Source organism: Oenanthe melanoleuca, chromosome 2 (genome assembly GCF_029582105.1).
Source record: "Oenanthe melanoleuca isolate GR-GAL-2019-014 chromosome 2, OMel1.0, whole genome shotgun sequence".
Taxonomy (NCBI): Eukaryota; Metazoa; Chordata; class Aves; order Passeriformes; family Muscicapidae; genus Oenanthe; species Oenanthe melanoleuca.
The window spans coordinates 65,083,150-65,110,355 of record NC_079335.1 but is presented as its reverse complement, the minus strand read 5'-3'; the positions used below and the strand labels follow the sequence as shown (position 1 = coordinate 65,110,355).

The 27,206-nt window shown below is 37.0% G+C and overlaps 1 protein-coding gene across 2 annotated transcripts in view; it reads right to left on the bottom strand.

The window, feature by feature from the left end:
• Positions 1–1,960: 1,960 nt before the first annotated feature.
• Positions 1,961–27,206, bottom strand: part of GALNT1 (polypeptide N-acetylgalactosaminyltransferase 1) — an 82,567-nt gene continuing 57,321 nt past the window's right edge. For both annotated transcript variants that reach the window (XM_056484655.1, XM_056484656.1), the window contains exons 5-13: positions 24,997–25,163; positions 19,149–19,356; positions 17,483–17,653; positions 15,905–16,022; positions 14,772–14,952; positions 7,570–7,709; positions 6,542–6,640; positions 5,646–5,780; positions 1,961–3,313 (exon numbers count right to left, since the gene is read on the bottom strand). In XM_056484655.1, the coding sequence (XP_056340630.1) occupies positions 3,167–3,313; positions 5,646–5,780; positions 6,542–6,640; positions 7,570–7,709; positions 14,772–14,952; positions 15,905–16,022; positions 17,483–17,653; positions 19,149–19,356; positions 24,997–25,163 (1,366 nt within the window). In that variant the 3' untranslated portion in view covers positions 1,961–3,166. The remainder of the gene's footprint in view (positions 3,314–5,645; positions 5,781–6,541; positions 6,641–7,569; positions 7,710–14,771; positions 14,953–15,904; positions 16,023–17,482; positions 17,654–19,148; positions 19,357–24,996; positions 25,164–27,206) is intronic.

Genomic DNA, 27,206 nt, shown 5'->3' with positions numbered 1-27,206 from the left:
CTGGTCTTTTTTAACCCCTCCTACATCTGATCTGAAGAGCCATAAATGCTGAGGAACTAAAAAGTGATTTTTTACTGGAAGCTATTCATCCATCTCATAATACATGTGTGTTACACAGTAAGGAAAAGGCAATGCTTTGGCTTTTTTCTGAATGGGTTAAATGAAAATACATACAGAGGTTCTTAAAATTCTATCTGAAGACTTAAGTACAAGACAGACAAGATGAGAAGCAATGAAATATGTCTGTAACTGATGGAGCCAACTCAAATATTCCTGCTCAAAGCTGGTATACAGAAGCACTATGCCTGTAAGTGCAGGACCACTGCTGGGTGACTACAGCTGAGCAGAGCTCTGAGGAAGATCAGGGAGCTCTGGTGACATGAACTGCTGTGGCAAGAGAAGCTCTAAGATAACTCTGGAAGCTGAGTATGGGAAGCTGCTCTGTGGCCGTGTTTGGAAAGTGCTTAATATAATATATTTATAGAATATTTGAAATGCACAGGGATTTTTTGCAGGAGTCCACCAACACAGCACAGCTGCTGGGCACATGCCATGGAGACATGGACAGGCTAAGCACAGCCCACTGTCCCTAACCAGCTCCAGTCACCCACCATGGACTGGTGGGATGAGGGGTTTGCAGCCAAACACCTCTTGGATCTGCTGCTTCCCCTCCCCATACCCAGCAGGTGAGACCTGGCAGTGTATAGGCTGGAAATCTGACTGCTCCTTCAGCTTGCTGACAACTTGATACGTGCATTTTAAGCTGTGCAATTATGTGTACTGCAGTTTTATGTGACCAACATGTAAAATGACTTGTTGAACTAAGAAGGAAGAATCACAGTAACTCTGAGGCCTGCCTACAAGTTTAGTCACCTGCCAAGCCATGGCATTTCAGTTTTGTTAACAGGATATCACAGCAGGGATCATAAGAGCTGCAAATGCAAAGTGAAAATGTGTTTTGGGTGTTCAGTGATGTGCTGTGTGCACATGAAATCTGAAACAAATTAAGAAATTTTTAAAACTTACAGGACTTTCACACTGCATTTCTGATGTCCCTGCTTCTCATTCCATGAAAGCTTTCCCAACTGTGATTTAGAGCCTCTTTGCTGGAAATGGTTTTAAAGGGATGTTTTGTGTTTGGGAAATTGTAAAAGATACCACATTCTTTGGTACCACCACACACACATGCCCTAAAAATTGCCAGTTTGCTAAGATTAAAAAAAACCAATGACAATACTGTCACCCACCTTTTCCTCTTCATTGACCATAAGAAAGGAATAACACTTCACACATTTCTCACATAACCACATAAGCATTAAGATGGACTTTTTCCTGTTTGGGGTTTTTTTTTTTTTTTCCAGTTATCTTGGCCCTTCAATATATTCTCATAAATTACTTTCATAAATCCACTTCAATCTCATAAGATTTGTAGGGCTATCCAAACAAAAGGATCAATAAAAGATAGTTAGGTATTTGGATGTTTTATCTAATATTAAACCCACATTGTCTAATCCTAGGTATTTTTAAAGTAGCAATGTAACAGTACAATTTGTTAACCTTTTCCCTGCTTTCTACATGAAAACTCTTGTGTACTGCTGCAGGAATAATGGAGATACTCTGACAACAGCAACTTGGGATAGTAAATCTAAAATGGCCTTAACAGCCAAATTTAATTTCACACAACTTTTGCATGAGTCTAGGTTTAATTTGCTTTACAGGACAGTCGGCCAAACAATGACATTTATCATAAAAATATCCTCTCCATTAAGTAAATCTCATTTTTCTTTCCAAAAGAAAATTCAATGTATACTCTGAGCATTCAGTGGCTCATTTTCAAGATCAGCCCACACAGATTTTTCTTAACAAAACAAAGCAATTCAGTTAAAAAATGCAGACCAATGTAATGACATAGTCATATTGCTTTTGGCTATGTTAACTTTAAAAACCATGCCAATTTCACTATTTTTCTTTAGGTTTTATTAGAAAAAAGCAGCAGATCAACATTACAATTCAGAATCTAATCTAAATATGCACTTGACAATGAAGCACATCTGAATATGAAGTGAAAAAAGATTCCAGAAAACCTTCAGTTTTGCCAATTCTTCTACCCAAATCATGTATCATTTCTTCTGGCTTTCTGATGAATGAAATCAAACAAGGAACAAAAGATTTATTGCTATGAAAACAAACTGTAGTACAGTAGTACAAGTCTTGGGCGCTAAAGCATATTGAAGTTAACTTCATTTCAAAGTTTACTTAAATCTTTTGTTTGGCCATAAAAGTCCATAAGCTGACTGACCCAAGTATAAATTGAAATGGCAGGTCTGGAAAAAACAAAAGTTAGACAGCATGTTAACCTCCAGTTTTCAGACAGTAATAAAAAGATACAATTCCAACAGCCAAGAAATTAAAATTAAAAGAGAAGTGGATCTGACATTCAAGAGCTCAGTTTATTCTTATGCTCATTTTGTTTGCGCCCAAAATAATTTTAGACTCACCAGGAAAAAAGAAAAGTATTTATGGACTATCACACAATTGAAAAAGAGAAACAATTGCCTTTTGCCTTGGTTATTTCCCCCCACTGAGGTATAAAATCTACATATAAATTTGATACTTCACTATAACAAATTGTACTTTTCATAGTTCTGATTTAGTTTCATCAAACCCTGTTTACTTTTTGCTTTTAAACCACAGAATTCTTATGTCATGATACTGAATCTGGTTTCCAGCTCTCTTTCATTTACTTGTGGATCTATATTTAGTAGTCTGGTTACCACTGCTAACCAGGAAAAACAGAATTCTTGAAACTTTCTTCATTACAACAGCACTTTCAGCAGAGGTTACTGATGTGCAAGCAAACTAAAACGATATGTAGCTCTTCAGAGAGACTATTTCACTGATTATGTTTCCACTGTCCAAAGGTTCTCTAAATTATTTGCTGGAAGAAACTCTTTCAATCTTGTAAACATCAGTGGGCACAGTTTCACTGCTGTGTGTGGTAGTTCCACACCCTTGTACAGGAAGGCTGGTTCACAGAGACTGAGAAGTTCTAACAGCTGAGGAACTGTGGATTCTGCTGAGCAGAAGTTTCTTCTGTTGCTACTTAACAGTGTAGCCAGAGTATCAGCCGAGGTAGCCCAGTCAAGGTTTGCTTTTCCTCAGAAGCTCAGAATATTTCTGGAAGGGTGACGTTGCGGAGCAGCCACTGCTGGGAGCGGCTGCCGGTGCAGTCTCTGATGCTGGGTACCTGGCTGTCCTCTTCAGTGGCTTTGTCCAGGCACTGGTTACTGTTCACATGCAGCAGGGTTAATTTCTGGAAGACAAAATAAAAAGAAATTAGCTTTATAAAAATCACTACGCATAAGGCAACCAAAAAATTTCTAGCTGGCATCAAAACTTTCCCATAGATAAGTAGGAACTAGACAAGACCCTGTAGTTACTGACTGCAGATCCCAATCCTAAAAACACTTAAATATGCTATATGACCTTGTAGACACTAAAAGCAGTGCTTTATGGAAAACAAAAGTTTTAAGTTGTAAATTATGTTCTCTGTCAAGCAATATCCACCATTCTTTAAATAGGGCTATACAGCTGTATACAGCTATACAGTAATCTTTGAAGAGTTAGAAATTACAGGTTATACAACTTACAAGACTACAAATTACAAGATATACAACTTCAGTTATTAGTTATAATAGTAGCTTTTATCAGATAAGATTGAATACATTGAATGATTTCAAAAGTACTTTTTTTACTTAGCTGGGGACACAATACTGACCTTACACTATGTTCTTTCAGCACTTTTTGGGCTATTTTTTAAGAGTATGTTCTTTTATGAAAAGTATGTGCAACTTCACATAAGTGTGTATCTTTAGCAATACCTACTAATCTCACTTATGCAAGCTTTGATGAACACTCTATTTACACCTCAGAAGCTGCATTTCCTGCCATTGTACTAGGGATACTCCTCAGTGCACCAACTTGCCTATGGTATCACAGGTATCAGTACCCACTTCTCTCATTCAGCAGCTCAGCCAGCACACTGGAATGATTGAAAAGTCATGGCCTCATGTGCACAAGCAGCAAAGGGTAATAAAAAAAAAATCAAATTCAAAAACCTGAGTATGTCAATCTCCTGCACTCATAGAGGTGCTGAAGAGTGAAGGAGAGAGTTGAACAGAGGCAGAAAGGAAAAAAAAAAAAAACACAGGGAAAAAGAAAAAAAAAAATCACTCAACTATGTGGGCAGGAGTTTTTTTTTAAGTGCCCTATAACTTTTTTGTGCTTTATTAGCCAGCTTTCAGTTAGTTCTGAAGAATTTGCCTAGATTTTCTACTGACAAAATAAAGAGAAAAAAACACATATAAACAAATTTATGGCTGAGGATCAACAGAGGGAAAGTCTGTGACAATCACTGCAAGACAGATTATTGTGATTAAGTCTCTAAAGATACATTTTTATTATCCCTGATAAGGTAGAAACTTAATGAAAAGTACTTGCTCTTTGGTAAATCACTGTAGGTGGTAATATTATTCATATTATTTGCTTAAGTCAGGTAAACTAACTACATTAAAACCCAGAATGAATTATTCCCAAAACTAATTTAATCCTGCAAGTGCTCAGCTTTCTTCAGTGTCCTATCAACAGTTGCCAGCAATGTGCAGAAATCCTAGCAGAGATCCACTGTCTTCCACATTAACTGCCATCCTAATCACAAAATCATCCTTCACACATATTTGCTCTTGGTCTAAAAGGCTGCTGAAGTCAATAGCAAGTGTATTCAGGCAGAAATAACCCTCACCTTGCTTTTTAATTAGTGCAATGACTTTTTAATAGCTAAATATTTGAAAATTCTATTTGAAAATAGTCATTGCAAATACTGGGAAGATTCTTCATCCACAAATTGTCTCACAACTGTCTTTTAATAACGGATTTTAAAATAATAACCTTGAGAACTACTTTTTTTCTAACTATCCATGAAGTCAGAGTTCTTGACTGCATTACTCGATCACTAAACCATTTCTAGAGCTTGCAAATCAAATTAATGATGAATTGATCAATTGACAATGATTTCTAGATCTGGCAGTTCAACATATGAATTTCAAAGTAAATTTGAACATTATGTAGAAGAAAGAGCATGATTTAAATAAAGGTGTTTTAAGCATCTATACCTTAGACATAACATGATTAGAAGTGTAAAATCATCTTTATATGTTTGCAATGCTCATTTTTTAATTAGAGAAGCATTTCCTTTTAACTTTGTGCAAGAGAAGACACCAAGTGCTAAATTAGTCACCAAATCATCACTCTTATCTTTTTTTGGTCCAGTTCCAGATACCTGGAATACTTCTCCATTTTTGATCTGGTTCTAATGCAACACTACACTTTCAGACAATATTTCTCCAGAGGGTCCCAAAGCACATGCAAAATGTTCTTCCAAAAGCTCCCCCAAAACTCACCAGGTGATGAAATCAACACAGATGTCCACTGTGTGACTACACAGTGAATTGGGAACAATAACCCTGACTTTGTTTCCTGTTTTTGTCTGTCCAACAGTGGTCCCACACTGGAATATGTTGCTCTGCAGGCTCATGTAAAAGGCAAAGTTGCCTCATTTTACAGTCAAAAGTCATTAGAAGACTTACCACTGGATCATATTCCCAAAGCTGATTTCCTTTTAGATGGTGGCACTTGAGCATTGTTACTGGGCCGTTAAGTTTGGATACATCTAAACACAAATCATCTGTTCGAATTTCTTTGTTGGCAGTGTATGAGAAAACCTACACAGGAAAAGAATGAGAGGAACTGAAAAAGAACTGCTTCAACCAAAAGATTCCTGGAGTGAGGGAAAGGGGACCATTACTTCATTTAACCCACTATTTTTTTTCTTTTGGTTTCTGTTCCTTTCATAATAGCGAGGCATGGAAAGATTTTAAATTTTTTTTTTGGGGAGTAGCGAGGAGGACAAATAGAAATACAATCACAAGCTGTTCAATCAAAACAGACTTTTTTTGAATTTAAGATTGCTTGCTGTGAAGGAAGAGGAGAATCCTCAGACAGAGGTAATCTCTGTTTATGTGAAAACAATTCAAGAATTATTAAGAAAGTAGAACAAAAAACCAGATGAAAATTAAATCCCACAACTGACACTCAGAAAAAGATATATTAAAAATATATTTCAGGTATAGGCATGTTTGTTTTCGTTTTTTTTTTAAGTAATGATGCCAATCAGGAGTTCTAACCAGAATGCATTTCTAAAGGACCTACAGGAGGTGAAGTCTAGCTCCTAGCAGTATTTTTCTCCCATTTTGTTTTTAACTTTAACGTTGATCTAAAATGTATTACAATCAGGCCTGAAAAACATACAAGCAGAAATCACCACCAAATCTTCTCTTGCATTTGCCTCTCACAGGCTCTTTGTTTAATGAGGGTTTCTTAAGTATATTTTGAAGATAACTATTGAAAACATCCAAGAATTGTCTCAATGAGCAGTAGTGTCTCAAATAACACATTAAGAAAACTCCTTTTTAAAAACTGTCACCTGATTGCCACCCATTCCATGGCAGTTAAAGATTCCAACTTTCTCATTTTCTTTTCTCGCCATGTTATCCAGACATTGGTTGGTCTCCACATTTCTTATCTAGGAGAGAAAAAGAGCAGATCACCAAAGGTTGCTATTTTTAGAAGAGGATTAGGTCCATATCAAACCACAGTGGCACCATTTCTCTCCATACACCAGAGGTTACATGAAATAAGTGACCCATACTAGCAGTGAGGCATCACTGCCCAAGACTCAAACTCTCAAGCAAATGTTCAAGCTACCAGGTTACAGAACCATGATTGTTTCTTTGCTTTTTTTGGGGGATCCATCCACCTTGGGGGCACTTTTTGCTCAAAGACTCAGCTACGACAGAATGGACACAATTGAGTCTGCAGCTCAAAACCTTCAAAAGTATTAATCTCTATATCACAATACAGTAAGCAGGTATGAATATCAAGTCACTTGATAGTCATGAAGAAGCACACTCTGCTATAAGTGTTTCTTTTAAAATCAACAGTACAAAATCACTCTACAGAAAACTTGATGTTTAGTTCAACTGTTTCTGCAGTTAAAAAGGTTAAAGAAAAAAGAGAAATGTCCATCAAGGCTTAGAGGTCACTAGAATTTGCTGGTCACTGGTGAGGGTTCTGGGGGTAAAGTCCAGAACAGCTTTTAGGCAAAGACCTTGCTTGACCTGGTATAGCTTTCAAAGCAAATCTTCACTCGTACTCTGTGTAGAGAACGCTCTACAGAAAGTTATGCACAATTACATTGCTGAAGGAATATTTCTAAAGCCATTTATATGACATTTTGTACTGTAGTAGAATTCAAATTACAGTATTGTACCAATGTTCAGTTGTCTGCCCCACTGAGAAGCCAGATTTGTCATTCTACATGTGACAGAAACAAAAGTGCAATATACTTGAACTTTGCTGGAGACAATTTGCTTGCACTACTCAGTTCCAAACACAACTTACTGCACAATGTACTTCACATAGGAAAGATGAATATGAATGATAAAATCTTACCTCTCCCAGAGAAAAGTAATGGCGTGGAATTTGGGAATCAGGATAAACATTCTCCAGGTACCAGGAGAAAGGCTTGCACTGGAGCTTGCGCCTTAGCCCAAGTCGTGATGATATGTCCCCATAATCAACTTTAGTAACTCCTGAAAAAAAACCAGAAAGTTGTATTCAATGGCTGCCAATAAATAGCATTTAATTCCACTTCAGAAGAAAATTCATCAGTATAATTTACTAGTTCCACGAAAGGCTTTCTCTTTAAAAAGTCACTTCTATACAAAGGGGTTTATGCTAAATATAGAATTATGTTGTTTATACTCAGAGAGAACATGTCTGTTGTGACTTTTTTTCCACAGCAGGCAGAATCACTACACCTGGGCTGTGCATGGCAATTCCTTACCTGCAGTTTGTGGATCAATTTGAATGTAGTTTCTCACTAAGCTAATAGAGGAGAAAGGCTGAAACCTTTTCAGTCACTGATGCCATTCTATCCCCAGTGGTAACTGGAGTGCCTATCTATGCAGCATAACACAGCAGTCTCCTTCTGTGGAGCAAGCAGAATTCCAATTTAATTTATTTCTGTAAGCCAGGTACCACCTGCTGGACTCTTCATCATCTATCTAACTGCACAAAGAAGCAGGCAGAAAGCAGCCTTCATACAGAGCACTAAACCTTAAATAATTCAGCATTTGTTCAATATAACCACAGCATTCACAGGAAGTATGTTCACCATTATGGCTGTTATCATTTTTTCCTGGTAGTTTGCTTGCCTTTTTATTCCTTTGCTCCTCATTTATTAAAGTCCTCCTTCTTCCTGTATCTTCCCACTCCTTTATGGTTGCTTTAATTCCTTCTGAAAATTAATTTGTGTGAGTCCCATCTGCAGATGGGTTGAGGATGGTGTGCATGAACAGTAGATATTTTTGCCTCACCCGAATTCAGCACTATTGTAATTAATACTCCAATAATAATAATAATAATAATAATAATAATAATAATAATAATAATAATAATAATAATAGGATAATTTCTACTTTTCAAGCATCATGTCTTTTTTCTCTTTTCCATACCAAACTCCATATCACACAGGTCAAATGCAGTACACTACCAAAAAACCTAAATTAAAAAAATAAAAAAAAAACCAAAAAAAACCATGGCCCCAGCAATTTAAATTCCCCTAACAGACTACAAATATGGCTCAGCTGGCCACCATGCTACTGATATCCAGCTGCACACATTTTTCAGAAATCTCTCCATTTGGAGGACTACAAGTTACCTCTAAAATTCTTGACCTTGTAAAGAGTTTGAGACATTTCTGAGCTGGCATTCTGTGTCATTAAATGCACTTGCCAGCAGATGGTGTCTTTCTACTCAATTGAGACAGATAATTGGCTCAAACTTTAGCTAACTATCTGTAAATGCCAATGAAAAACACAATTTCAATATTCTAGAAAGAAAAATATGTTAGCCAGGGTTTTAGGCTTTTTTTTTTTTTTTTTGCTTTTTTTAATTTTAATTAAAGACTTTATTTTAATAAGTATATTGGAAAGCTATACTGGTAAGGGAATGAAAGCCAAGGAAATCTTGTTTGTATAGAATCCCAGAAAACTTCTGTCTCAGCTTTCAAGCCACAAATGAAATCCCAGAACCAAGAAATACAAAACAAATTAAAAAAAAAAAAAAAAAAAAAAACAAAAAACAAAAACCCCAACAACAGAACAACACAGCCACAGACTGCTGCTCTATCTTCATGAAAGCAAGTATTTTATTTGCTCTACAGGAAAAGCAGCACTCTCTCAAAAGCTAATGCAAGAACAGAAAGGCTACAACCACAGCTAAGTACTGGATTCTTCATTTTTCAGTGAATGAGAAAGCAGCTGATGGATGAAACAGTTATCATGCCACTCCTGAAGCAACCTTACAACACTCAAAACATACTCAGGTTGCTACACTGATCTCCCAAAAACAGCATTGTTAAGGCTTGGTCACATCACTGAATGGCAATAAGAATTAAATTCACATCCATAAATAATTAAATGTAAAGTGAGACTTAATAGCATACAAGCAAGTTGTTTCTTAAAGTAGCTTTAAATGTCACCACACACACATACAAAAAAGTGCCAGCCGATTTTTCTCTGTTGTACTCCATTAAACCATTTTTATTCAGAAAGGTTTTTTTAAAATCCTCTCTGAAGTCAGGTCTTCACCAAACCATACACAAAGATTACAGTCAGCAGCAGGTTAGAAGATGGACCAAAGAGCAGAAGAGGTAGAGTTGCCTTAGGGGTGTCCTCTAGTAATGCTGAATTGTTCTGTTTCCAAGATTTCTGGTACCTCATTGATATTACTCTAAATCAGCTTGAGTATTTCTACCCAGTGCAGTGCCAGTTAATTATGGGGAATTTCTTTTGGGGAAAAAAGAATGGAAGAAAACAAGGAAAACTGCAGCAAAGTATAAAACATACCAAAAATTAAGTACAGGTTTAAATCATTATTTCTTCCATACACCAGTAACATTTATATGTATACCTACAACTGTGACATATAAGCTTCTAGGGGCTTTGGACATTTTTCCAAAGCATCAGCTAAAAAAACAAAACAAAAACCAAACTGCAAAACATAATTTAGATCAGATTTCCTCCGAGACAATTATACCAAATTCCAGAGGTATGTGCATTGTGAGAAAGAAAGTCATGTCCACTTTTTTTTCAAACCTTTGGCCCATTAAAAAAAAATTTAGGAATCGTTTGGGTTCTAAGGGACTTCAGGATCATCTTATTCTAACCCCTCTGCCAAGGAGAGGGATATCTTTCTCTATACCAGCCTGCTCAAAGATGCATCTAACCTGACCTTGAACATTCTCAGGGATGGGGTATCCACATTACACAAATCAGAAATGGCATTTAAGAAACTTTGCTACTGTTTCTTTATTTGACCAGAACTATATTTTTCTTCAACCTCTCTGCCCCTAACATTTAAAAGTTTGGGCTTCTCTGATGATTCTATTTGTCACTCAGCTTGCTGTTAGCTGTGGGACAATCACATGCTTTTTTCCCCACACATATAAGACATATTCAAAATATAAATATTGGTAATGCACGAAATCATCTACTTAAAATCACAGCCATACCAGCACCAACCATGTTGCAACAGTTGTGCCATCCTCAAAATTTCAAGAGTTGAAGATTTCCTTGACCAAGTTTAATGTGTGTCAATATATTTATGCTAAACTCCTTTGAATAAAAAATAGCATGCTGTTGATTATAAATTGCTCAGTCATTTTCAAAAGCAGAGTATGAAAACTATTTCATCTAAATCTAGTCTCCTGATAAAAATAATATAACTTGTTTTTACTTATTATTATGAAACTCTATAAGCAATAATAATTTAAGACCAATTTGAATAGCTACATTCTTTGCATTCCCAATTAATGCTAATAGGGACTAGCAGCTGAACACAAAACCACGTGGAAACATTTAGTAGGTACTTTGAACATAGGCTTAGCTACACTGCAAGATGTGAACTCAGTCCCTCCTCTGTCCTCCCCATCAACCATAAATAATGTTTTCCATTTCCAGTCTCTACACACTGAACCTTGGTAGAGTGCCTGGTAGAGACCAGGGCATGCAGTCATTAGAAATGAAGCCTATGGATCCAGTTTTCAGGATAACACACCCCTGCCTCTGTCTAGATGACTCCTACTTAGGTAATTCCACAGTGCTGTCTTTTCAGGGTTTGTGCTGCCCACTTAGTCCCAGGACAATGCACCTGCTGGGTATATCCAAAATATATCTCAGAATACACCCTCTTGGGCAAAGCTGGCCAGCCTAATGCTTTGCAGCTGCTGCTGCCAAAGGGGCAGCTCTCCCTTGCTCACCTTCAGATTCCTGCTGCACCTGCTCTGCTGACACAAACTCTAACTTAACCCAGGAGAAACAACCCTGACAAATCCAGCTGCATAGAAGCAGCTGATGCAGATGAAGGATCAGCAAGTGAGGGGAGTGAAGCCCTATTACCTGCCATACCAGCACACCTGCCATGAAAAGCAAGGCAAGCTGAGAGACAGGCATCAGCATCTCATGAAGCCTCCTCAATTTGGACAATACAGTCCTAATCTTTTAGACTGGAAAAAGTCATGAATGACCAGCACTAGAAAAAAAGAATGGCAGAGTCCACAGAAAGAACAACTGGAGCCAGGAAACAGATTATTCACATGCTGGATTTGCTTTCTGAAAGCCAAAGAGAAATGGGACCCTGGTGTAACACATGACTGCAAGGAAAGCTTCCAGCTAATGAGAAATGCCTGCAGCCAGTGCCTGTACTGCTGGGGAGAAGAGCTGCTGCCTGCAGAGAGACAGGCTTCATTCTGGCTGGGCAGCAGCTGCAACAAGTTCCTGCCCAAGCTCCATCTGTACCTAGCCACTCCTGAGCAGAGGGATGGCTTCTAAAATGCACACAAGCCTGAAACAGCAGTTTCTGCTGGGCTATACTTATAAAAGAAGGAAAGGATTACAGGCTTACTTTTCAAGAGGCCAGCTTTCCATTTAACTACATTACATCAATAGTAAAAAGTCTCTTGAGTTCCTATCATTCAAGCAGCAAGATTTTTTTTCCCAGACAACACAGATTACATGAAGTGGGGAAGCTAACTGAGAATCTTACATTTGCTTTCTTGGATGAATCCCTCTGTGAATCACTATCTTAGGGGAACAGAAAAGAAAATATAAAGGAGGAAACAAGTGTCTTGTTAGCTAGGCTCAGCGACACTTGTCAGTATATTATCTCCTTCAAAACCCAATTTTTTGCATCCATATCAACTAATGAGAAAAATCCTGGGTGCACAGAGGATTGCTTGTTTTCCTCATTCATCTGCACCCAAGTCTTGCAAACTAGCACCAGCCTAAGAATCCTCACCTTGCTCCTTGCAAGGACTTGTGACACTGTCACAGTAATACTGAAAGTACACATTTGTACTAACAAACAGCTTCACAGGCTGCACACTCTGTTCTGCCTGAGGATTGCTACACATTACTAGCATTCTGTAAGAACTATAATTTTAATTTTTTATATTAGAAGGATACCTGGAAAAGCTAGGTGAACCAAGCTAGCAGAGATTCACTGAGTTTCTAAACAACCAATGCTCACAAGAGACTTACTGAAACCTGTACTGATGCTATTTGCTGTCAATGGGTAAAATCAGAGTCTGCAACATTCACCTAAGATTGGAAACACCAGAATTACAAGAATAAGTTTGTAAACTTCCCAAAATAGCAATCCTTGTTAGTTAACATCTACTGGCTCTCACAAGTTATGTGGATTTGGGAGGGTGAAAGCTTTGAGTGGCTCTGAGTAGATTTGTGTGTTCGTTCTCTGAACAACAGGTTTTCATCAGGGCTAAAGGATGACCACAGTACTGGGCAATCTCCTCACAGCCCCAGGCAACAAATCAATCTCCAAATAACCCAGATTATTCAGATACAATATTATCCTATTCCTAGCCACTTGAAGATTCTGGCATGGAACTTCAGTGTGCAGTCAATGCAGTCATGGGGACACAAACAAGAGTGTGTGACGGGAGGCAGGTGCAGATGCTCATGAGCAGCTTGGCTAGAGCAAAACCCTATCCAACAATCACTCAGGCCTTGACATACAAATCATGCAGACATGCATCTTTTGAAAGGAAAGAAAATATACAGAGCAGTTACAGATAATTTCTTAACTTCCACCATTTCAGAATTTTTACTGTCTTTGGAGGATGCATGCATATTCTACAATACTGCAGTGCTGTGAAAGTCCTATCAGAAATACCTAATCCTACCAAATTCAAAGAGTGCAACTCCTTTTGCAGCTTATGCCTACTGCACAAAATGGAAGGAATACAGAGGTGATACATAAAGTAGCAGAGCCTTGTCATGGCTTATTAGTAATTTACATTTTTAAAAGAATTTGGTAATTTTTTATGATTAGGTCTTCCTGCAACTTTACACCTTTTAAAATCCAGCTTGACATGGATGCATAAGAGCAATCTTTACCAAAAAAGACTGCACCTATTTATATACAACTTTTCTGAATATTTATACATGTTCATGTTTGAATTCATAATGCTGTATTAATTACAAAACAATACAGAATTACAGTAACAATAAGCTGCTAGCTCCTGATTTCACCTAAAAAAAGCTTTGAATAGTAGCAAGACTTTTTTAAAATAAAAGTCTTACACAGTCTCATTTGAGTAAAGCGTTCTTTTGATACAAAGCCACCATAAAGCTGCACTGTCAGTTGCTCTCACAAGCATCTGTAAAACCCATAATCTAAATTTGACACTGTTCAGACTCATACTACATTGTATTACAGCTTTTAAATGTCAATAGTAATGTAGGTTTAATAAGCAGGTCATAAGGAAATACTAGTTTTAAAGAAATTTCTTTGGAAAAGTAGATGTGGCATATAAAACCACCACTTAGTATGTAAAGTCTAATGTCTCAAGTATTTAGAAAGGTTGGCTGCTGCTACCTGTAGTATCATTGTCTTTTTATATAACAGTAAAAATAACCTGTACTTGAAAGTAATAATTCAGTATTTCGCAGGCTTCCTTTCTTCTCCTAATTTTTTTTCAGAAAAACTGAGTTAATGGGAAATTTTCTCTCATAACTTATGTCTCCTTGTTTTGCTAACATTCACATAAAGAAATATAATAAATATCGTCATAAAGTCAATTATATTGGCAACTTGCCCCTATACTCTAGATAGTGAAATACAAATTCTATCAAGACAGAAGATATTAACTTTTGCCACTTCTACTTCTGAGTTTCACTAAAATAATTTCTGATTTATTCAACGTGGTATGCTTACAACATGAAAGCCAGAGCCCAAAATTCAGCCCATTACAATATGACTTTGGATGGCTAATTTTCAGTACCACAGCTGACTCCTTTGATGTTCCACTGAGCTTCAATTCTATTGCACAGGAAGCTCATTCATAAATCATGTTCATGTTAAAAAGCCAGCAAACAAAAACCCCTTCAGGGCACATCTCTGGCTAACAAAATTATTTTTCAATTAAGACCTTACTTTTTGTACACCTTTAAGAGAGCTCTGTCTTAAACTTCAAAGCAATCACATTTTTATATAAACACTCACATCATTTCCCAGTAGTAGCAACATTTTAATTCTTAATAAGTATTTCTCATAACCAAAGACCTGCTCACCTGGGGAAATAATGTAGAAAAAGTTTTTGAATTCATCCATCCAGACTTCTGCGAGCCGCCTGTTGTTTTTGTTGATTATCTGCCCTGTACCTCCTGGGAAAGTGTATGGTGTTGCTTTTCTGAACACATGCCCAACATGTGAACAAGTTACAATTTCCAAAGTGCCACCACACTGCCAGATCTGGAAGCAATAGAACAATTATTGCATATTTACAAGCTGCTAAGAGAAGTTCCAAAACATTAATCGCTTGCTTCGGTTCAAGGTGAGGAAACAACATTAGCTGAGGTCTAGAACAAATGCATACTGCATGGAAGAGAACTGCATGCTTTTTTCTGCTCAACAGCTACAGATGCTCAGAAGCCCAAGCAAGGCAGCACAGGAAAGCATATCAGCCCCCAGAGCAACGCCACAGCAGCCAGAGATTACAGCCAGAGAACGGGGCAAGCTGACCACAAAGGAAGGAAAAGGCTGGCATGAATCACAGGAACTAACAGGTGTCTAAAATAGTCCATTATATAACAGAACCACCTTGTAAAAGAACCCATGCACTTCCCAAATCTCTGAAAATACTTTCAGTTTTATCTTAGACCTTGAAAAATGGCAGATTCAGAAAGCTGAAGTACTTCAGAAGAATCCTCACCTACATGCTTTTTGCTAATAAGTAGTAAAAATGAAAGGAAATGGTGCTATTTGGTAGGAACAAAATTAACAATAACACTGGTTAAGTTCACAACCAAATGAACACGTGAAATCATGAAGTTAGTAAAGAGCAGCAAGAGAGGGTTTGTAACAGAGGTGCTCACATTTCATTGGCACGTTAAATGGTGTGACATCACCTGTAACTGATGCTTCCACAACAGCTTTCCTACATGAATTCCTTTTAACACTCATTCTTCAGAATAACCATCCTGATCTTTTAATCACAAAGCTCTATCAACAATTCATCATTCCCTTTTTACTGACAGATATAGTCTTTGTGTATCTCTGCTGGAGGAATTTAACAAGGAAAGGACGTGCCAGCTGCAGAAGAAGACACTGGTGAAGGTGACAGATCTGTGTTTTACAGGACTGCAGATGCACTCTCCTGATTAATAAATTAATGATTAATAAAGCACTGCAGATTTTTACCTACCCTGAAAGAAATTTCTAAGTTTTCTCCACCCCAAATATCCATTCCAGCATCATATGTTCCAATTTCCTGAAAGTAATCTCTGTCTATTGAAAAAAGGCCTCCTGCCATTGTAGGTGTCCTGGGAGGAGAAAAAGAAAAAAAATCACATCAGTCACTATAAAAACATACTTAGATACATTTCACACTTATACTGACAAAATAGCTGTTTATTTCCCAACACTTTCCTTCTCAGTTAGCTTCCCTTCAAACTCTGTTACTGTAGGTGTACTTGCTAGCTCAAATTTTTCCAGAGATGGAATTAGGTAGTGGCAGTTCTCCTTATTTTCTCACTTCAAACTGCTGTCTGGATAGAGTAACAGTCCCTAGAAAGCTGCTGTCATTCCTGAGAAAGACTTCTGCCTCCAATGCTGGTAACTCATAAAAAAGAAACTAGTTTTACACAGGAAAATTATGCTTCAGGCTACTGTTCTTGAAACAGTTTTGGGAAGTCTTAAGCAGTCTGCTTGCTTTCACTTTTATTGCTTCATACAAGAAAATTGTACAGTCAGGGTTACATCCAGATTTTCCTTACAGGATCATTATTGATACAAAAAATAAAACTTGATTAGTAGTTTTCCAGAACTTTAGAAACATCTCCCATAGAACATTTCAAATTTTTTAGACAACAAGTAGACAATAATGAAATTACATGTTAGGCCAATGGCATAGCTTTGTAGTTCAGTTATTTACACTTTTAGAATACATGATTTTATATCACTAGCTATTTTCCTGAAATGTTTAGGGCTGAAAGACACACAAAATACAAGCTAGGCCACAAGCTAACTAACAACTTATATACCTTTTCCCCCACTAAAAGGAAACAGGGAGAAGAGAGGATTACCATTAGCCATATCCTGAGAAGACCTCTTAATTTCTTAAACTAATGACAAACAAAAACCAGCAAAGACCAGATCCTGAACTTTACTGTAAGTAAACAATGCCTAGTTTTCAGGAAAGTAAGGACAGAAAATGTATATTTGCAATTGTTAATTGCACATTACATACAAGTTATCTTCCTCACTACCTTTCTCATAAACCTACATGACATCCAACCATAAATTCACCTCCCATCCCCCCTTTTAAGACTTAAAGTTTGCATATAAATGCGCATACACAAATATGTATATACACATGCAAATAACAAAAATGAATGCAGAGTTACAAAACACAGTTTACTTCATTATAATAAAAGATAAGAATAACATTCAATTAAAAAAAAATTAGAAAAAGCTTTGTTAAAAACTTGTGCATCATTGTGTGCTACCTGAAAACTAGCAATTCTGCAGTAATTAACATAGAACTGAAAAATATTTCCAAAGTGACAAAGTGATTGATTCTTTTATTGCTGCCAAAAGTTACCAACAACCGATCCATGCAAAAACCTTTATGTTGTTCCTTCAACCAGACAAAAAAAGATGCTACAATGCTTGATTAAGTACTTAACAACCTAACTTTCAAGTTTATCATAAACTTTTCAAGTTTATGATAAAAAGCAAGTATGAGACAAAGATGTCAACCAATTCAATAATTTCTCATTACCTAACAGGGAGGGTGCGGTCTCCTTTCCGCCGATCCATCTCTCTCTGAGGAACAGGGTACCAACGAAAATTCAGCTTCCAGTTGAATCCACCATAGGTCATGTCAGAACCTGCCATGTATTCAAAGGTGTCATCACTGATTACATCAATGATGGGACACACTACTGTCCTCCTAGAAAAAGAAAAGAAGCAAAATTATTAGATTTTAAATTATTAAAATCTATTAATCAAAAGGATAAAAAGGATTTTTTAATATTGTTTTAACACATACAGTTAAAATTTTTATAATACCATCTCTTAACAACATTATTCAATAACTTATTAACAGGAAACATACTAAAATTCTGTCTTGCTAATTGTAAATCTGATACAATTTTAGCAATGCCAGATCTTTTTTAAAATCATATTTGCATTATTACAAGTAATAAATATTCATCCCTCTGCAGACAGAAATAATTTGTCATTGCTACATAGTGATTAGATAGAAAATAAGAGGTTCTTGTTTCCAGTTGAGTGGCCAAAGTAACTTGCATGTTTTGAAATTAAAACTTGGATATTAACCCTGGGTAAGTGTTTTTATACATCCTCAAGACTAAGAGATGATAGTAATTGTTAACAATGTTCAACTACTGCATTACAGTTGACAGAAAGTGGCCTCCTTGTCTGCTGTCCTGATGTTATTAATACATATACTCACAGAAACCAATTCTAATCATCTTACAGACACTTAAGTAACCATGCTCAAAGCAGGCTTCCTCCCATGGGAAGCTCTGTGAAAAGATTCAGAGATTGCTTGCAACTTAATTCAGAGGACTTAAGTTGAGATATTTGCACAAATTGTAACAATGTATGTATTCTAGTCTCACAAAACCTGAATAATGATAACTAAGTTTACTTTGTCTTTGCACAGTTCTGAACAAATATTCTTCATTAAATTGTAGCTTATTCATCATGCAACACTATATTTTGAAATATCGGAGTGTGATTGCTATCTATAACAAAAAAAAAAAAACAACCTAGGGATCTCTAGCACTATTTTTTATTCTGTTTAATATGTTGTCTACTAACAGACTAGTGCACAACTGTAGCTCCTGTTCAGCTGTATGAATATTTTATAAAGCAGACTATTCTCTCACTTTCGTCCCCAATACAATTTCCATCCTGTATATAAGTGTAGATCAGCATGATTCCAGTAATTATTCTAACTTTAGAAAATACATCCCAGAAGACCAAAGCACAGCCCAGATTTCCACAACCAAAACCATCATGTAATAAAGAAATCACAATGAGAGCCTGAAAACAATTCTTGTTCACAAGGTTGGTGCTACATGAGATCAGGGCTTGACTTCTTTCTCAAGAGCATCTTCCCAAATTCATGAAGGAATAGGCCCAGCTGCAGACTGAAGGCCTCAATTTTCCCTAATTCCTCAACTTCATTCATTGCTCCTGGTATTTAACACATTATTCCATGCATCCCAATATAGACTTCACTTGAAACCGAGTTTTACTTTTAAAAGCTTAACTAAATTAGCCTTTTATCTTTACACCAATGAGAATTCATTCAGCTTTTCAGAAAGCAGATACTTGCTTGTAGGCTATCTTGTAATACTTGGAAAATTTCTTAATAACTGTAGAAACCCAACCTGGGCGAATAGATGGATAATTACCTGTCAGCTTTGATCCTTGCCAGCAGAGGTTCAAGCCAGCCTACTGTACATTCACAATGAGCATCTAAGAAGGTGATGACCTGGCCTTTAGAAGCAGCAGCCCCCTTTAATCTTGCTCTAATCAATCCAGAACGCTGCTCCATTCGAATCACATGAACAGGTACTTTTAATTTTTTCACATAACTCTCCAATGGTCTTTTCAAGAAATCTGTAAAGAATGATCAAAACAATAACAACTGTTAGCTACATTCAGTTTTTTTCTTAATGAAGAGACTTGAATTAAGACACATTTCTCCTGCTCTTGTCTATCCTTTTTCTTCTTTCTCAGCTAGTTTCCTCTACACAATACTCCTTTCTACATCTCCCAAGTGCTTCCTTCAACAGCACAGAAAGTTCTTCCTCCTCTTCATTTCTTCATTATGGAAAACACAAAAAGGAAGAGAGGGTAGAATGCTTACACAAAACCCAGAGGGGATTCCCAAGTTTTTGCTGGGGAGAAGATCTGATATTTATTTTCAAATACATGCATAAGTGCTCTTGGACATAACACTTCTCTGCTAAGGAAATACAGAAATGGTTTGACTAGCTGAATAGAACTGCCTCCTACAGTAATGCAACTTCCAGATAATTTCTTTGTGAGATGTTTAAAACACAATCAAACTGATTTTTCAATTGTACTTTCTCTAGGATTTTCTGGTTGATATTTTTCCTATCAGATTATCACTATGACTCCTAGAAAAGTATAATAAGCTATATATAAATGAGAATCTGTAACATCAACAAATCTCAACATAGCATGAATCATGAAGAACAAGTTACTCAAAATACAACAGTCAATTACCATATACCCAGAGACTCAAAATTATTTGTACTGCAAAGAGTTATTGGGTTGTGATGATTGATGCCAAACAAAGAACAAAGATGTGAGGGACAATGCAATGGACAGTCACAGAAACAGACTTCTGCAATAACTCACAGCTCCTAAATGTGTAAAAAAGGCAAAATAGTCTTAATGCACAGCTACAGAATATTAAATTGTACACTCAAAGCACATGGGAGTTGAAAGTTGTACTACAACAGTGCCTGTAGCAGGATTTCACATAAGGTAGAAAGCACCTCATACAAAAATAAATGTGACACTGGAGGGGTGATGGGGGGAAGCTTGGCATGAACTCTTAGTGACTCTTTGGTAAAGCTCAAGAGGCAGGGTTCACTTGAAGGTGATTACCATTCCTCACCATTTCTCCAGATGAATGAGCTCTAATTGCCTTCTCATTTTTTTCTGTGCACTGTTGGACTGCCACAAACACCCACATAAATAAGTTCAGACATGTCTTGAAAGCTAAAAGTTTGAGTAAGAGTTCGATACATCTAAATATTCATCTCCAGAGAAACTCAAAGCAAGTTAATTCTTATTTTGCATATGAGCAGAGATTTAATGCATGTTTCTTAGTACAACCCAAGTGTACATGTCAGAACATTTTGCAAGGCTTTTGGGGTTGAGCACAGAGATCATGACTGAGTCTGTAGCAAATATAGCCTCATCTCTTTACAGTGTAGCTTTCCAAAGGCACAAATTTAAAAGAACTAGTATGGCAGTGTTTATAGCTTTAATGTATACATCATATAAACTGAGAAAGTATGCAGCATTTCTCTCTATGCTCACCATCTGATGAGCTAGTCACACAAATCAACATGTTTCTCTGCACATTTTAGGTGGAGTACTGATAAGCTTTTAAAGTAGTTCCATACACTTTAAACTCAAATTAATATGGGCTGTGACACTGGCTCTTGAATGTAGCTGCATTAACAGAACAGTGAAATTCTGGCGGGGGAAGAGAGAAAGATTGAAAAAATGCAACTGCAACCAGTCAAGAATTTGCATAGAACACAAACTTACATTACAGAAAGTCATGCTCAATATATTGCATATGGAAATCTTGAGTCCTACCTACATTTTCTTGGTAAAGCATTTAAAATTTCAATTTATCAAGTAGTTTTAACTTTTTTTCTCTAAGAAAGAATCAGAGATGTGCACAGTGGGGAAAAAGGTTAAGAACAGTCCTTCTCTCATGTTTAACCATGCCCATAAGAACATTCTTTTGAACTATCACCATGTTCAAAACTTCAGAAGGGACTATTCCCAGAAAAAAAACATCATAACAGACCTCCAGTAACTGTGTCCTTAAAATATCACTAGAGTTTCAGCAAAATATACAGAAAATATAAACCTTGATATCTCATCCCTATAACAGCACAGTAAATAATTCAGGCATCAAGAATTCTGAAGTTCCTCTCTTACCAGCAGTTAGGGTAAAATGCTCAAATCTAAGCAGCTATTTTCCCTCCAGAACACACTCTCTAAAAGCAATACAAATCCCTTACCAATTGCTCCCTTTGTTCAAGTAGCAGCAATCTAGCTTTTTTGATTAGTCATGCATCCAGAAACTAGTAATTGTTTCTTATAAGGTAAGACTTGATTTTTTCTCTTAAAGAAAAAAAAAATATTTGAATGATCCTTTAATGAATGTAATACATTTTGGCCTACAAGAAACATCAGGATAAAGCCATGGAGACGATTTTTTTAAACAAATCTATAGGTCATACTAAATTCCATATTGAAGACTGAGATGAGAAGTTTTATGCATTACAGAGTTAACTGCTTGTAAGTGACCCAGGATTAGAGCTGACTAATTTTTCAGAATTGCTTTATACACTACCAACAGAGTGAGATTTGATAATATTAAAAAAACCCCAAGCATCTCCACAATACTTCTAATTTGGAATAATAAGAATTCATGTTGTTTCACAGGTATAACTATAACTCTTTGTGGTGGATATTCTTTCCAAGGCTTTTCTCTGTCAAAAGGTTTTACCTTTAGTTTTACCTAGGACTGAGCATCTTCTGTGGAAGTAGCAGAATTAAGGAAGCCAAAAGAACAAATATATTCAGTTCAAGTCAACTAAGTGCATTAGTTGAAAAATACCTTGCCAATTCTGTTACCAAGTCACACTGATATGAATACAAGTGAAAAATTAGGTTTCAAAGCTTTTTTTTTAAAATTAAACTACAATAAAACACAGGTTTATGATTTTGATAAGCATGCAAACATGTTTTTTTAAGAATTATGAATATTTTTGTAAGTATTGTTGGCAGGCTTTAGTTGCAATCACATTGCTTTGACCTGTATCTCTGTAGCTAAGTTCTGTGGATGTGGTCTATCCTGATGGAACCTGCCTACCACTCTTGGACATTGGGTGCTGACCTAGTCTGAGGTACCAGCTAAGAATGATTTCTCCTGTTAACTCTTTCCAACTAGTTACCAAAGATCAATACTTAAAAACTAAACTTGGACTTCTGATCAGTAACTAGAGAACCATGATACAGATATGTCTTGTTTCTCTCCAATGCTTTTCTTTTGGGTGTAAATAAAAGCATGCTATTATGCAAATTCATTCTTCTAAGAGTGTGACACTAGCAGGTACAAAGTGTGCTTCAGGCAGACTGAATGCTTACTTTATTCCAATTAAAATGACTCTGATGTTAGAATTCAATATACAATACTCAGGCTGAACATTGTCCTTTTCTGGAAAAGCATGCTGTTTTAATTCAACACAAACAGAATGCTTAAGTAGCAAACACAAACCCTTCACATCTTCAGGCATCGTACCCTTCTGTTTTGTTTAATGTAAAAGCATGCTTAATGGAACCATAACAAGTTCTTGGAAAATAGAACAAAAAAAAAAAAAAAACAACCTCTCAGTAATTGTTGAAAAGAACAACAAATAAAAGATGCCTAAGTGATCTGAAATGAAGATCACAGGCTTCAAAAAGAAATACTGGAACAGGTTCAGTAACACCACCAAAGAAAGTATGAAATGCTTTATCTTTCAGCCTGGAATTAAGTTAATTTGTTTTTATTACCAAGCCCAGAAACAGAAAATTTATCCAGAGAAAGCCACATGCTTTTTTATGTGGACTATAATTCTATGATTCATAGTGAGGACAACTTATTGCTGTGTTGAAATTGATTTTTTCTAAAACAGAAATTGAAGAGGCAAAACATAAGTAATATGATGTCTACATATTCTAATATTAGCTTGCTCTTTATTTCTAGGTCATACTGAAAGCTGACCTGTCACAAATAATAATTAGCACAGATTTGAATTAGTGCCAAGAACTGTTTTGATAAATAAAATGTAGATTTTTTTACATAAAGGTTAAAGAACTACAACAAATCAAGGAATATAATTACAAATTATGCACATCTGCAAAAACAAAAATTTGATATCCTGCCTTTGTAAAAGCAAAAGTTGATCATGCCTCTCATTTAATCTGAAACACATTTCTGTGGCTCTTTGCATAGGCATTTCTCCTCTGCTGGCGGAATGTAATTGTATTTAATGCTTCTGTTCTTTCTTCCAAATTGCACTGGAATTAGCTGAAGCACTTACAGTTGGGTAAGAAAGGAAAAGCAAAAGCAAGTGAGAGTGCTCAAGAGAGGACAGGAGCAAACACAACCCTAGAAAGGAAAGCAGGGTAGTGAGAGTGCAGCTGGCTGATGGGATCGGTCCTTGGCTGCTCCACACCCACCCAGCGTGGGACAGGCATCATGCACGCACACATCACCTGAAGGAGCAGCTCAGTGTGTCTGCTACCACCTCAGAGGTAGAGCAAAAATCCACTTCTAGTGCTCTTCAGCTTCAAAAGCTCCTGTTAACCACAGGTTCCTAACCATCCCCCTTTAGCCACTGCAACCCGTGTATCATGGGGCTACTTAGGGCAAATCCAGTGCCTCTCTTCACACACACAGATCTTGAGCAGACCCTGCCATCTGAACAACAGTCAGACACCTTACTCTGAAGCTGGAATTACCATAGGCAACAAAACTGGAATGAGAAGCAACAGGCTGAAATGACAGGATGCTGCAAAACTCTTCTATGTCTGACACGGGGAAATTCCTTCTGATACAGCCTACAACTGGTGACTGTCAATACCTTTTCTCTAGTGGCCTAATAGCCATTGGTTCTGGTAGAAAACTTTCAAAATAGAAATAGAAGAAAAAAAAGTGGATCAATAAAAAAATATAGACATGCTTTATTTAGTAAACCTCTACTACCCACTCAGCTCCATTTGCCAACACAAGGAAAAGAAGTATTTCATAACCCATACCAGCAAGAAATATTAAGGAAACAACAAGCCAAATATCAACTATTAACCAAAATTAAATGTTAAGTATTATATAGAATAATATAATTTTTATTTTTAATATACTGCAATTTAAAAATACTATTAATATTAATATAAGGATATTATAAAGATATACTAAATAATATTATTATACCTTACAAAAAAATCAGCTTCATGTTTTGCTTATTGCACATGGCAAGTTTCATTCTGTAGTGTGGAATTTTCATCTGGAGCACTATTTATGAAGAAATTGAACCTCTAGCAGCACAGAAATGAAATTTTAACTTCCCATGAACTGAATAATCAAAACTGATCCCTCTGAACACCAAACCAAGCAGTGGCAGTGATAGTAAATTTAAGTGTGTGCGACAGAGTTGCCTTTGCTATTATTCACCAGGTGATTCAAAGCGCCTTCAAGCTGTATGAACGTGCTAAAATGCTAAATGCAAAACTGTAATAGAACAAACCCCCTAGCAAACACAAAGTCCACGCTGCCTACGGAGGAGTAACCGGACGATGAAGTCGCACCAGCTCTCCGTGCAGAACGATCCATCCGTATTCCTCTGCCTCCCCCTGCCCAGTGCTGTGGCTGCTCAGGAGCCCACCCCAGGCAGCTGCTGAGATGCAGAGAGCAGCAGCAGGCTCAGCTCAGCTCACCTCTCTCGCTGGCGTCGTCCACCAGGACGATCTCCTGCAGCATGTGCCGCGGGGAGCGGTTGATGACGCTGTGCACCGTGCGCAGCAGCGTGCTCCACGCCTCGTTGTGGAACACGATCACCACGCTCGTCGTGGGCAGGTTGTCCGCGTACACCTTCGTCTTACACCTGCAAACCAAAGCAGGGGTTCGTAAAGTCAAGCCTTCAGTTACAGCTGCAAGCCTGAGCTTTCTCTCCTGAGTATCGCCGCTTGCATCCCTGATAGATCCATTTTAGGTGGAGTGTGACAAAGGAATGCACAGTGCACGTTTTATACATGCTCTAAGTGCTATAAAATTCACCAAATTAAAGGATATATATATATACTCACTTTATATATATACTCACTTATATATTATACTATATATTATATATATTATACTCACTTTTCAAAGTTAGCATGGAAAATCATAGGTTTAGCTCTCCTAACAGCATATATAGGGCATTTATGCAAACTGTGACCCCACATGCAGCCAAAATTTTTACGTTCTGCAATGCTATTTTAAAACAAATTACGTTTTCATTATCTTCTATAAAAATCAATGCGCTGTACACAAAGTACTGATCAGAAGTCTGAAAAAAATCCAATTCTGCTCTGAAAAATAACCGCACAAATGTAAGGGTTCTCTGCACAGAACTGCTCCTCCTGCACATTTAAAAATGACACTGTTACTTATGTAAGATTTGATGCTATTAATCCTTTAAGAATCAAAATTAAAGAGATATATGCAGATCTAACAAAAGGAAAACACCGAGGTGGAAACAGAAATGTATTCAACAGAGCTCCATTCCAAGAAAAAAGCTTTTATTAGATCCCAAATTGTTGAGTCAATTCACTGTACTGTAACCTGATCTAAATGCTACAAAAATACATTAACAAGTATTCATGACTATCATTCTAACAGTAGCACTGTCCAAAGGCTTGAGAAGCACAGAGTGCATATCCTCTATCCTAAATACACAAAAGCAATGCTTAAGGAACAGCCTGCCAATACAACAGGATCACAGTGTCAGCATCCAACACCATGCCAAACAGTTACACCAGGGATGTCAGCCAGAACTAGGCTCCCAACATCAGTATTTTATTTGCTGGATAACTCATTTAGCCAGAGCTCTTCTCAGAACAGCTCTGACAGCAAACCAGCATTTCAGCTCTGAGGTGGTGACAAAAGCTCAGCATGCACGGATATCTCAGAAAGGATCAGTAAGTCCAGGTGCAAATGAAGAAATACCTAGAAGAGCTTTTGTGAAATCATTTCTGAGAATTGAAGCAGTTGGATCAGGCACTATCTGCCTTCAATGTTTTACCTACTTATTATACAAATATGCCTAATTTAATTATTCATCACACTGAACTGAGCATTATAAAATCTTTATGGAAAGCTTGTTATCCCTATGTTATGCTGATTTATTTCACATATAAAATAAAGTTGCAAATCATGCCAACTGAAAAAGCTACTTCTTTGGTATCCCTTGAAAAATAAAATAGCTTTTCATAAAAACACCATGAATTTCAGATGAAAAATTCAATCATAAGCCAAATAATTTTATCCCCATGTTTGCCACTTGTTCAGTCTACCTTGCTACTTAAAACCCAAAATGTTTTATTTCTTCTGCTGCACTGCTCCCTAGACCAGAAAATAAGTCTTTGATTGTAGACCTTAAGCTACAATGGTAATACAAATCCACCAATTGCTCCTCTACTTTTTGCAAGAACATTTGTAAAAAAGTTGAGAGAGGCCAGTTTTCTATGAAAAGTAGTAACAATGTGCCATTCACCAGGAATATCATGCTGGGATAGTCCAGGATCTACCATTGTAGTATGAAACCTCTCATCTTCAGCCTTGCCTTTTATCATGGTTTTACAGAAGATTTTATTAGACTGAGGTCAAATCAATGAACTGGTATAACCATAGCCAAGTGATCAGGCACTACAATGTTTATACAACATTACACTGTCTGAAGTATAAATATATCAAAACATTTGAGATCTGTCGTTGAGGGGGAACTTTACAGCACTGACAGGAAGAAGCTTACAGGAATTTTTTGGGGACCCCGCTCCCCACTGCAAGGCATGCCTCCTGCTCTGTCCTGAGAAGGTGAATCTCCACCTTGCCATAGTGGAACATGTCTATTCTCACCCCCAGCGACCAGCCTTTCCTGGGGGAGCAG